We start from the raw sequence: 13,862 nt of genomic DNA on the forward strand, positions 1-13,862 counted from the left end.
GGGAAAGGATACATAATGGTAAAAAAAAAAAGAAACAACCTAAAAGGGGGATAGCAGGGAACAGATATTACCTGAGGGACGTGGAAAAAGTAGGAGTAATCAGCAAGGAAGAGAAGAGGGAGGGACCTGCAAGGGACCATAGTGTGGGGGAGCAAGGGAAGTCAGGAAAGGAAAGATGGTGGGAGTCAGGAAGTATGGGGGAGGGTGGGGATAAGGGGCACACTGTGACTATGGAGGGAGGGAAGAGGGAGGCCAGATTGGAAAAAAAAAAAGAGAATAGAGATGAGTGAATCTCAAAAGGCTGTGAAACTAGAGGGAAAAGTGATGCCCTCGAAACTCTATGAGAACTGCACATACTATGTCTGAACATTAATGCATATGTATCACTGGAAACTGCTTGTAAGGGAACACAGTGACAGACAGAAGAGACCTCCCTTAGAGCAACAAACATGCTGTACAGCACTCATCAAAGAAACTTCTTTTTGCAACAGATGGAGGCTACCACAGAGTTATACATCTGGTCAGCCATAGAGAACATACACCTGGGAGATGCCCAGTACTGGGTGACACAGCTACACTTGAATTCCTAGACCAAGGCTCATGGAACATGGTGGAGTAAGAGGTGGAGAGAGGGTTAATGCAACCCTCAACTTTCACCAGTGAGGATTCCATGTACATGAGAGTGTGTTTCATATAGAAGGCCCCAACTTGCCAAGTTTTAAAAAATAAGAGTCTGTAGAGTGTAGGATGGGACTCCTATATGGAACCTCATCCACCCACAGCTTGGGGACCATTGTGGAAGAGGATGCAGAAAGATTGCAAGAGCCAGGGCTGATTCATAAATGTATGAGGTGGAGGCTTCCAGGCCAATGGAGGCTTGCTCAAGTGCACCTGCAACAGCGGTGGTGGCCCAACATGGGACCCATGTCAGCTCAATTAAACAAGGGCCCAAAAGGGAGGCGAGCAATCTGTGGCAGGTCAGCAGTAAATCTAGGGTGGAAGAGGATGCAGAAAGATTGCAAGAGCCAGGGCTGATTCATAAATGTATGAGGTGGAGGCTTCCAGGCCAATGGAGGCTTGCTCAAGTGCACCTGCAACAGCGGTGGTGGCCCAACATGGGACCCATGTCAGCTCAATTAAACAAGGGCCCAAAAGGGAGGCGAGCAATCTGTGGCAGGTCAGCAGTAAATCTAGGTTGCTGCTGGGTGAGAGAGAGTATGACTTACATACAGCCACTGGATGGGCTGACTAGACTCCAGTGGATGCATTTACAATGAAGGACATCAGGGTACAAACACCTGAATGAATAGGACTCGACATGTATGGCAGAGTGCATAGGGTTTGGAGGGGGAGGGGGAGGTGTGGATTGAGGAGGGGGTCTGAATGTGAGTAGGAAATATTGCCTGAAATCTTAGAAACTCAATAAAAAATACACAATAAAAAAATCTTATGTCTGAGATTTTAGGTATCTTTACCAATATTTTTAGAGAATAGTAATGAAGAATGAGCAGTTCACCCAGTGCTTACTAAGTGTCTCCCTTCTGTCAGTCATCGATTTTTAAAAGACAGGTGAGAATGTGAACTGTATTCTTTAATTACCAGATTATTTCATTTGACCAAGGAAGATAATTTTCTTAAAGAAGCACAATAAACCATGTAGCATAGGATAGAAGCTGTAAAATATTTCAGCCAGATTAAAGATGTAAACACCCAATGCAGTTCTAATGTACCAACAGTCATTCATTCCTGATGCAGGTTAAGAATTCTTTAACTGAAATGCTTAAGATCAGATGTTTTTTCTTAGATTTTGGAATAGCTTCATATAAATGAGGTAACTTAGAGAGGGAGCCCATATCTAAGTAAAAATCATCTCTGTTTTAGCTATGCATTATACACATAGTTGAAGGTAATCATTTACAATATTTTAACAACTTATAAATGAAGCAAAATTTCATGGTATGGATTTTCCACATGTGGGATCATGTTAGCACTCAAAAAGCTTCTTATTTTTAAAAATATTTTATTTATTATTTTTATTTTGTGTATATGAGTGTATTGCCCAGATGTATGTAAGTGTACCCATGTCTGAAATACCTGTGGAGGTGAGAAGAGAGTGTCAGATCCCCTGCAGCTGGATTATGGATGGCTGTTAGCCTCCATGTGGGTGCTAGGAATCGAACCCCAGTCCTCTGCAAGAACAGTCAGTGCTCTTAACCACTGAGCCATCTCTCCAGCCTCTGAATTTTAAACATTTTAGATTTTGAATTTTTTGATTAAGAAAGCTCAATAGGTATTTAACTATTTTACTATTTGTACAGAAACCACATTTTGAAATTCATTTAGTCAGCATTTAATTTTAACAGTAAGGAAGATATCAGGATTCAAAATTTTCTAATTAAAAAAAGGATAAAAATTACATAATATTTTAAAAAGAAACAAATTAACTTCCTAAGGTACTAAAACATGAATAATTTTTTAAATGTATGTCTTCACACACAGTTTTCATAACAGTAAACCTGATGAACTAGGAAAGAATCAGCTATTTAATATGCTCTTTCAAAACTGGGTCAGGTTGTGTCACTGTACACACATCTACTCCCAGCACTCCAGAGCCTGAGGCAAGAGGGCTGAAGTTTGAGGCCAGCTTTTACTACATGGCAATACCCTGTCAAAAAGAAAAAGAGGAATATACCTTCAACTTGGATCCATGAGGTATCAGAACAGATTTATTCTGCTTGGGTGGGATATACAGCTCCCATTTTCCATAATCCAGTTTTTTATATGGGTGAGAAAATGGATTCCAACCACCTGAAAAAATAAAGATCACATAATCAATACCATGCTAGTACTAGGAATTTGACATAAAGCATAGCATTCAGGTTACTTATAAAAATTAAATTGTCTAAATATAAAACCAGTTTTCTAATGTAATAGCCAAAGTATTCTATAAGCCACTTAGAAAAATGTAAGATAGTCAAAATTTACAAGAAATGCTGGGGCTGAAGAGATGGTTCAGAGGTTAAGAACACTGGCTACTCTTGCAGAAGACCCAGGTTGGATTCCCAGCACCTACAAGGTGACTAAGAACCATTCGTAACCCTAGTTCCAGGGGAATCTGATGTCCTCTTCTGGACCTCCACAGTCATTAAACAACACGGGTATACTTACATACACACAGGCAATGCTGGCCTAAACTCACAAAGATCTGCCTGCCTCTGTTATTGAATATGTCAATGCTGTTGTAATGAAATCCTTCTTCTAAGTATGTGGTTATTAAATAAATAATTTAAAAAAAAAAAGATTCGCCTGCCTCTGCCTCCCAAATGCTGGGATTAAAGGCATGCGCCACCACTCCTGGCAAGAGCCATCTAAAATTTTAAAGAAAAGACTGCTCAAATTTATCACTAAAACTATAAACTGATATTCACAAAAAGACTGAATAACAATACACTCAATACAATCTAACAGCTGAATCAATACATTTAAGAAGCAGCATATGAAAAATGCTAAAAACATAAATAAATGAGAAAAAGCAAACCAACCAACCAAAAAAACAGACAAAGAATACATTCCAGAAAGTCTCCAGAGTGTCTGATAGTCATGGGCAGTAGATCCAAGCTGACTTGGAATCACGGAATCATAAATTAAAACAATGAGTCATGGATAGGTCTTAACATAAATGACAGAATGCATGAAATCTGGTGGGGGAAGCCTATGAGAGAGTGCAGACGGGGAGAGGGTATAAAGATGATTAGGATGTTTTATCTGAAATACACAAAAATTCAATTAAAATGGTACAAAAAATGTTTTGAAAATGAGTAGCTCATTACTACTCACTGGATTGACAAAAGTTAAAAGTTTCAAATTTCAAATATACAAGAACAGAAAGTAACCCTACTACTGACTGTTTAAATAAGTAAAAGCAATTTGACAATGAAATTGTGTTACCCTGATGGCCCAACAAGTGTATTCCCAGGCTGTATCCTAGATAAATCATTTAGAGCTACAGACAGAAAGTTTTTTTTGTTTGTTGTTTGTTTCTTTGTTTGTAACAGCAAAAACAATAAGCAATTAATGTGTAAATAAGGGCCACAGAATGAGTAAAATGCCTGCCTGGGATGTCATTAAATAATGGGGTGTCCTGCAAGGGGTCAGCATGAATGGGCTGGAGGGAAAACACATGAACCAGCAAAGTTAATCTTAAAGGAGAACAGAGAATATCAATCTCAAGAAATATTTAGAAAGTAACAGAGACATACGTGGTGTAAAAACATTAAAACTTAAATGAGAAAGTGGACTATCAAATTCTAGATTGATTTTGTCCAAATATCAGAAAAACATTAAATGTACACAGGGCAGAGAAACAAATGTAATACGATTAGCAAAATAGTTAAATATTGAAGCCAGATGAAACAAATATAGACCATCTCTGTATTTCCAGGATTATAAAAGTGTTATAATAAAAACATGTGATATCAGGTCTCTGGTCAAAACTAGCTAATCAAATTTCCTATTTTGCTATCAATTACCACAGTGATAGTACCAGGCAAAGGGTATCATATCTTAATGGACTCATGGTTCCAAAAACAGATTAGCAAACTACTTTCTGAGTAGGCAGTTGCAATTCATACTTAAACTAGCTGTATATGAGAATGTTCAGCTACCCATATCCCCAACCCACTAGGGATTATCATTTTAATAACAATGCATACCTGCCTTGCTCAACCAGAGTTCATTAAAAGAATAAGCAATAGTGCCCTAAGGATACACTGTATGAAACAAATTAACTAATCTTCAATGCTTCTAGAACAAAACTTGTTATGTACCATCCTTGGGAGAATTTAGAAAACAGGCATTCACCTAATTCTCTGTGTTCTGTCCATCAGATGCAGAACCAGCATGAGGGAAGTTGCCTGCCACTATTTTTCTGTCTGTAACTGATAGCTTTTGATAAACAATGATTTTATTTCTTTTCAAAATAGGCTATAATTGAAACTCTTAGTTTTCTCTTTAACCCTATTTTTATCTGAGTTAAAGTGAGTTGTATTATACGCCCTTTCAAATTTCTTTCATTAATCTTTAGTTTTATTGAAATGAAGTTAGGAATGTGGCTTACTTTGAGGTTTCATATAGTGCCAATCAAACCATTTCTTTATTTAACACCCTATTTACTTTTAGCAGCTAAAAGCATTCAATTATCTTAAAATAAATTTTACGGGACACTCCAACATAGAAACTATATAAACATATAAGAGCAGAGCTGTTTGCTCTACACACCTCTAACTGTCTGGTCCTCTTTCTCATCTCCTACCTCCCTGTTGAGCCCAACAGACAGAACTACTATTTGTTTGTTTGGTTGATTGGTTTGGTTTCTCTTTTGGGGGAGTGTGGAGAGGGGTGGGAGGGCATGTATGTGGTGTGGGGGGGTGGGGCATATGTGTGTTATGTGCCTGTATATACACAGGAGACTGTGTGTGTACATGCTTTTAAGTATGTGCACAGGTCAGAGGAGGACACCAAGTCTCTTTATTTCCCTTTGCTTTGCTTTATTTCCCTAAGACAGGGTCCCTTACTGAACATGAACGTAGCCTTAGGCTGGCTGGCCAGGAAGCTCCTAGAAACCATCTGTGTCCAATATTTGGGACACAGACATGTACAGCCATGCCTAGGTTTTATTTTTTTATTTTTTAAATATTTTATTTATTATTTTTTTATGTGTAGGAGTGTATTGCCTGCATGTATGTGAGTGCACGCGTGTCGTACAATGCCGCGGAGGTCAGAAGAGGGCTTCGGATTCCCCTGGAACTGGAGTTCAAAACGGTTCCGAGCTACCATGTGGGTGCTGGGAATCAAACCTGGGTCCTCTGCAAGAGCATTCAGTGTTCCTAACCATTGAGTCATCTCTCCAGCCCCCATGCCTGGCTTTTATGTGGGTGCTAAGGATTTGAATTCAAATCATCATGCTTGCACAGCAAGCTATCTTTTACTCATTGAGCTATCTCCCAGCCCCAGAACTCAGTTCTTAAATGTGGAAAGTGCAATGGCAGTTTGTATGGGCTGGGGGTCAAATGGATATGGATGGGAACCCGTACTGCACAGTAGAGGAGTAAGTACTTGGGGAGTCACTTCACTATAGATCAATCATGAGGCAACTATAGAAGAGTGACTATACATAGCAATAATGTACATTTCAGAAAGCTAAAAGAAAGGATTTTAAACACTATTTAAAAAATTGTTTTCATTGAATTTTTGTGTATTTCATACAGAATATCTCAAACAATCTTTATACCCCCATTCCCACAGCACCCTCCCATAGCACCCCCCAAGGGAACCCATATATTCTGTCATCTGCCCTAAGGCCCACTTTATCAAGTCAGTATATCCCCAAATGGTCCCCAGTGCAAGTCTATCCACTGAGGTCTAGTCAGCCTATCTAGAATCCCTTGTTTTAGGAAGATCAGTTCTTCCTCACCTAGTAGTAATCAGTTGCCAATATTTCTTCAGCTATGATTAGGGTCTGCTGTTCATTTCCCCAGTTCTATGCTGGATTTTTGTCTGAGTTTGCATGGGACTTATGTATGCTGACACCATTGCCATACACTTTGAGGAGACAGATGTTGTTACTAACTTAAACACTGCACAATGCATACATGTACAAAAACATTCAATGGTTTCCCACAAAATTATATACTTTTATGCTTTTTATTAGTTTAAAAAAGTTAAGGGGCTGGAGAGATGGCTCAGCAGTTAAGACTGCATATTGCTCTTCCATAGTACCTGAGTACTATAACCAGCAACCAGGTCAGGCAGATCGTAACAGTCTGTATCTCCAGCAACACACTTACATGCACAACCCCATACCCCTTACTTCCACATACATATACATAATTAAAATATAATTTTTTAAGCTAAGTGTTAGATGTGATGGCATATGACTTGAATCCCAGCAGTCAGGTGTCAGGGGAAGGTGGGTATCTAAGAGTTCAACAGTAGCCTGGTCTATATAGCAAGATCCAGACCAGCCACAACTACAAAGAGAAACCCTCCCTTTAAAAGAAAATACTCAGGGGGCTGAAGAGATGGCTCAGCAGTTAAAAGCACAGGCTGCTCTCGTAGAAGTCCTGGGTTCGAATCCCAGCACCCACATGGTGGCTAACAATGAACCATAACCCCAGTACCAGGAATCTGACACATTTTTCTCTCCTCCACAGGCATTTCATAACATTCACATAAAATAAAAATAAATAAATTTTTTAAAAAATTTAAATATACATGCATACAATCTTCCAGTTAAGATATTTGTTAATATTCCACAGACCCTTGAAAATAAACAATTCCATTTTATTTAAATTATTATATTATTTTTATTTACCTGGTCTACTGGAAAGCTAACAGTATATTAAGTTCTATGATCACGTTAATCTAACACTTTATCCAATAACAAACAATTCTTGCCATCTACACCTAAAAACCAGAAAATATTATCATTATCATTATTAATGATAATGACACTTTCCTATGACTTAAGTTACTGCATTGATCTCTGTCTTTTTACTTGCTATTATGAACTGGATGTCTGCGTCTCTCCAAAAGGGTTATGTTGAAATTCCATCCCACAAGATGATAATATTAGGAAGTGAGGCCTTTTGGAAGATGATTGGGTTGTGAGGGTGGAGGCCTGGTAAATATAGTCAGTACCTACATTCACAGACACTCCAGAGAATACACCAACCTACGTTAAGAAATCAACAGTCTCCAACTCTGAAATACACCCTCACCATATCCAGACCACACTGATTTTAGGTTCACAGTCTTTGCAACTGTGAGAAATGCTTTCCTGTTGCTTATAAGTATCCAGTCTCTGGTACTTTGTAACAGCAGTCTAAACTAAGGCAAGCAAATTTGGTTTGAGTCCAAATATGATCATTCTTTTAATTTGTAAGGGACAATAGACAGTAGAGTGAAACTAAGAGTTAATTTGGAAGAAAATAAAATGTTTCCTTAGAAAGACAACATAAAATGAGAAAATGGAAAAGAGAAGAAAGAGGGATTGGGTGCTCATGAAATGTGGTTAATTACAGGCAGCCACATGCATATTACCAGCCAAGAACACCTTTACAGGTTGCTTTCACTGACCAGTACAATGAACTCTGTCTCTCTCAAGTCAACAAACACTTGGATCCCATTGCAGGGCTATCATTAGACAAAGGCAAATTCCAGGGCACTGATAGATGTTGTGTCATTATTAACTTCAACTTAACCCATTTATGACCTCCTAGTTTCAGCACAAATGACAGAACAGGAGCACTCCTCTCCATCCTAAACAACCTTTGATCCAATCATGTTCCACCTGAATGAGCGTAAAATATGAGGGCATGGAAGAGGCTCACAATGATGAAGAAATAAAATTACATAGCTCCCCCTCAATCCTATGGTCAGTAATAAAACTATACCAGTGATGATAAAAGTGTCTCCTAACATGGCTAGAAATAGGAGAGAAATAAATCTATGTCATTATTTGTTCTTTTTTAATGAGAATAACTATACCAGTCAATGAGATAAGACTCTTCTCATCAACAAATAGTTCCAGGACAGTGGACCTCTCTACATAGAAAAAAATAAATTTGAGTCATTATTTTAAAGATTGATGCTTAAGAGCTATAGCTATAAAACACTTAAAATATAAGATAAATTTCTGTGACCTAAGTTCTTTAACATGATATCAAAAGTAGAAGTAACAAAAGAAAAATTTCATAAATCAGACCTTTTCACAATGTAAAGTCTTGTAAAACAAAAAGCATTATCAAGAAAATGGCAAGACAGTCTAAAAGAAGAAAATAGTTGGAAATTATATAAACGACAAGATTACTTGAGTCTAGAATAACTAAAGAACATTTACAATTTCATAATTTTAAAAAGGGCCTGGAGAGATGGCTCATCAATTAAGAGCACTGGCTTCTCTTGCAGAGGACCGGGTTTGATTCCTAGTACCTAACCTACATGGTGGTACTTTTCTGAATTTTTCAGAAAAGTGTAATCTCTCCTTTTCTTCTTATCTCTTTCTACGCATGCTTTCTCTAACACTTTGGCCTGCCCCAGCACCTTATATTTATTTTTCTCTGTCTCTAAAGCTTCCTTCTCCCTACCATCTGGCTGCCAGTCAGCCATGGGTCTGACTTCCATGAAGGCTCTAAACTTGTGTGGCTTAATGACTTTCTTCCTTCTCCCATCCATTCTACTCCTCAAGCTCACCTGTCCTGAGAATCTTCCTTTAAAATTCTAATAAAATTGTCCTAAAGCTTCCATTAGGGTCCATTTTTAAATTATTTTATGAATGAGACTTAAGAACTCTCTAGGCAATGCTCTTTCCACCCTGTACCAATATGAATGTGAAAATCACAATGAAATCCAATTCACACAGACAGGATGGCTATAATCAAAGTGACCAATGATACAAGGTATTACTGGAAACCTCATATGTGGCTAATAAAATGGAAAACAATGCAGTTACATTGGAAACTAGTCTATAAGTTCTTCAAATGATACAGTTACCATTAGACCCAGCATTTCCACTCAAACTTATATGTCCAAGTTACATGAAAGAAGATGTTCCATGAGAGCTCACTACAGCATCACTCAATGATCAGAAGGTGAAAAAAAATGTGTAAGTAGTAACAGCAAAATGTTATATATAATAAATTACACAGCCTTACAGAGAAATAACATACTAATACATATTACAACATAGAACCGTGTGAACATAAATTATATTAAAGGAAAAAGTCAATCATATAAAACTACATCTTACACACAAAAATAAAATATTGAGGACAGACAAAATTAACACCAAAAGTAGATTCCTGTTTTCCTGAGAGTTCAGAAATTATAAGATGACAAAGTGTATAAAGTTTCTTCTGAGGCAGGGAACATGCTCTGAAACTCGGAATGGTGATGGTTTCACAGCATAATTTTCAGGATACTAAAAATGATACATGGGCTAGAGAGATGGCTCAGTAGCTAAGCGCACTGACTGCTCTTACCTAGGACCTGGGTTCAATTCCCAGCTCCCACATGGGGGAAAACAACCATCTGTAAACCCAATTCCAGGGAATCTGATACCCTCTTCAGACCTCCATAGACATTGTATGACATGGGTGCACTTACATACATGCAAGCAATACACTCACACACATAAAATAAAATAAATACAATATTTTAAAATAAATTAACTAAAATTATAGAATTGTATATTTTAAGTGGATGAAATCTATGCCATAAAAATATCTCATATTATTGAGAATCAGCTCAATAAAGTTGTTAAAATAGCTTAAAAACAAAACTCAGATAGTTTTTGTTCACTTTCATTGAATTCTGCCTTGGACTAAAACCAAGCTCTGTCAGAGATACTGTAAAGCAAAAGGCCACATAGAGAGACATAAAAATTTAATACTATGAAGATAATTTGAGCAACAGGTAGAATAATGAGTCAAGTTTGATAGTTAAAGATGTTTTTGAAGAAAAAATGGCTAAAAGTTTAAGTAGAATAATTTACCATATAAGAACTTGGGATAGAGTAGGCTTTAAATGAAAAACAAACAAAGCAAAGCAAAGCAAAATAAAAAAGCTCTTTCCATCTATAGTCTGAACTAGCAATATCTCTACAGATGGTTACCAACACAAGCACAAAAAAAAAACTAATGATTAATGATAATGATGTAAGAACTTATTTTGAGTTGGTGTGGTGTGATTCGAACCTGGAACTCCACACTTAGGAGGCTGAGACAGAAGGATTGCTAAGAGTATGAGGCCATCATGGGCTACAGAGTGTGGTTCAAGCCAACCTGGACTATGAGTAAAATAGGTCTTGCATCAAGAAAATAAGAAAACTAACAACAATTTAAAAATAAAAATAAAACCTTTTATCTTGGACCTTAAAGGAAAGTCTAATGGCTGTCAAAAAAATACACTCATTTTTTTTTAATGACATGAGCAGAGGCTCAGAGTCTATATCAAAACTAATGATATAGGAATTGAGTCTTATTGTGATGGAAGAAATAATAAAAATATTACAATAACAAAAATAGGATGGCTTGGTGAAAATGATTGCAGCAGCAGTAGTTGTGGGTTCTCCTTAGTGCTTGACTTTCAATATCTAATTCAATTATCTCCAAAGTCCTATATAGTATTAGAATTTTCATTTGATGGATGATGAAACAGGCTCAAAAAGTGAGACCAGCAAAGCCCAAGTCACAGAGTTAAGTGACAGAGCCTGGATTTGAATGCTAGCCTGACTCCTAATTTGGTCTATGTGTTCTTACTCTTTAATAAACAAAACAAATCTAAATCCAGCCAGGATCTGTCTACATTAGAAATGGGAAAAATATCTGTCTTAGCTGGGGCTCCCATAGCAGATACTTAAACTTTTATTTTCCCCTCACATTCCTGAAGGCTTTAGAAGAAGAACAGGGTTCAGGCATGCCAGGTTATTGGAGGGTTCTCTTCCCAGCTTACAAAGGAATAATTTCATATTCTATGCTCATTGGGTAGAGAGAGAAATCTTCTTTCATGAGTCTATGTATTGCTAGACACTAACTCCATTCATGAGAGCACTTCCCTCATGATCCAATTACATCCCAAAGACTCCAACTCCAAATAGCAGCACATGGGACGCACACAAACATACGAACTGAAGACTCTTAACTAGTTTTCACATTTACATTATCAATTGGTACCATTCTAGAACCAAACACTTTTGGAAACACATTTTGCATGTAGATATTTTTTGAAGTTTTAGTAGAAAAGTTCAACCCTACTTGTCTGTGTGCCTTAAAAGCATTAAGCAAATCTGTGGCAGCTATACAAGAGAAAGAACAGCACATCTAAAATTCCTGAAACATACACACTGTCACAAGAAGCCAACATTCTTAGGTAAGTGATAGAGCTGCCATTCAGGCTGCTTCTGGGATGGTCAAATTTAAATGGTCAATCTTCCTGTAGTAGTTGACTTCATGTGAGAGGATCTCATATAACCCAGGCTAGCTCTGAAGTTTATGTTGCAGGAATAACTCTGAACTCCTTTTCCTCCTGTACCTACCTCCTAAGAGCTGGGATTACAGTCCTGCCTGTGCCACCTGGCCCAGCTTCAACTTTAAATGTTAACAAGTTTTATTACTGTTTACAACAAATCTAGCAATAACCTTAGTGTATGGCCTTATGGGAGATAATTACAAAAATAAAAGAAAAACAGAAGAAAAAGGAGGAGAATGAAGGGAAGGGAGAAAGTAGAGGGAAAGAAGGTTAAGGACACACAGAGAGAGAGGGGGGAAAAAAGAGATGGAGATAGTCAGAGACAGACAGAGCAAGAAAGCCAGAGACACACAGAGGGAAATGGTTCATTGGACTGTATCTGGAAACTTCCAGTATGTTTTAGAGCAATCAACTTGAATATCTGAAACAGATAGAAGTTTACCATTTCACAGAAAACTGAAATTATCAGTTTAAAGCTTTCAAAAAACAAAACCATGAGGAAGATGTGGGTTTTTCGTTCTTGTTATTACTTGGTTGTGTGTGTTTTTATGTGTGCATATGTAATTGTGTGTATGGGTGTGGTTGTGCTCACTCATGAGGGTGTATATTGATAGAGGTGATTCTGAGTGTCTTCTTCATTTAGTTACCTTAGTTAGTTAGTTAGTTAGTTAGTTAGTTAGTTAGTTAACTAAGTAGCCACCTGCTAGTTACTTACTTAGTTATTTTGAGACAGGGTATCTCAGTGAATCTGGAGAATAGGTTTTTAATTAGACTGGCCACAGAGGCCCAGAGACTCTGTCCCCCGCACCCCACCCCCAGAATGGGGATAATAGGTATGCACTATACCTGGCTTTTAATGTGGGTGCTGCGGAGCTGAAATCAGCTTCTCACAATTGTGCAGCAAGCACTTTACTCATTAAGCCACCTTCCCAGTCTGTGATGTCTTCTCTTTTTCTCCCTTAAGGCTAATTCTGAACTTCCATTCATTCTTTTCAGCTTTTTCAATTATTTTCTGGAGTCCTGGGGAGCCTTCACATTCTAATTCAGGCTCTTACTGTTCAGTATTAAAATGAACTGCTTTATTTGCTGAAATGTCATCAATAACAGTCAGGCAAATTTCTCTTAATATCCAAGTCCTCGGGGTCATCCTACCATTCACTGTCAGTCTAATTTCTTGTTTTAGGTTTTTTGTTTGTTTATTTGTTTGTTTGTTTCCTCCAGTTGCATCACATCTGTTCAGCCCCTAAAATGTTTCTGGCAAAGATCACAAGTGATTTCCAAATTTATAATCCCCCCACTGTTCTCATACTTCACCTCTAAGCGTCCAGTGAAACTCTTATCATTCCTTGGGCTTTAGTAATAGGGACTCAAGTTGGTTCTCTGAAACCACAATAGTGAAGACAGGAATAAAAAAGAAGGAATGTATGATAGTTATTTGGGAGTTAAAATTGATAAAAAGCAGTGTTTTATTAGTAGAGGCATCAAAGAGATAACGGGTAGTTTCTTAAACCTAACAGAAAATGTGATGTAAGAGATATGATAATCTAGAAATCAGAAGAGCTCAACATGATGTACTAGTACAGAAAAATCAAGTGCAAAAACCAAAAAGTACTGATATTTAGGTGGGGGATGACTTGATGGAATGGGTAATGCAGTATATAAGGGCGCTATTCTCTACCACTATTTTCACCTCTTATTATAAAAGAAGGACCTACCATTGTAGAACAAAAAATATATATACACATAATTTGTAAAGTATACTAAATCACTCCAATCCAATCCTCCTCTATATTACCAAAGTCTTAGTAAAAATTTTCCCACTTTCTAACCAATCA

At 37.5% G+C, this 13,862-nt stretch overlaps 1 protein-coding gene across 1 annotated transcript in view; it reads right to left on the minus strand.

Annotated features, from left to right (window-relative positions):
- Gbe1 (1,4-alpha-glucan branching enzyme 1) overlaps positions 1-13,862 on the minus strand; it is a 300,252-nt gene that overhangs the window by 194,542 nt on the left and 91,848 nt on the right. The window contains exon 3 of the mRNA XM_008832224.3: positions 2,693-2,808. Within this exon, the coding sequence (XP_008830446.1) occupies positions 2,693-2,808 (116 nt within the window). The remainder of the gene's footprint in view (positions 1-2,692; positions 2,809-13,862) is intronic.

This window comes from Nannospalax galili, unplaced genomic scaffold, assembly GCF_000622305.1.
Source record: "Nannospalax galili isolate Female #2095 unplaced genomic scaffold, S.galili_v1.0 scaffold293, whole genome shotgun sequence".
Taxonomy (NCBI): domain Eukaryota; kingdom Metazoa; phylum Chordata; class Mammalia; order Rodentia; family Spalacidae; genus Nannospalax; species Nannospalax galili.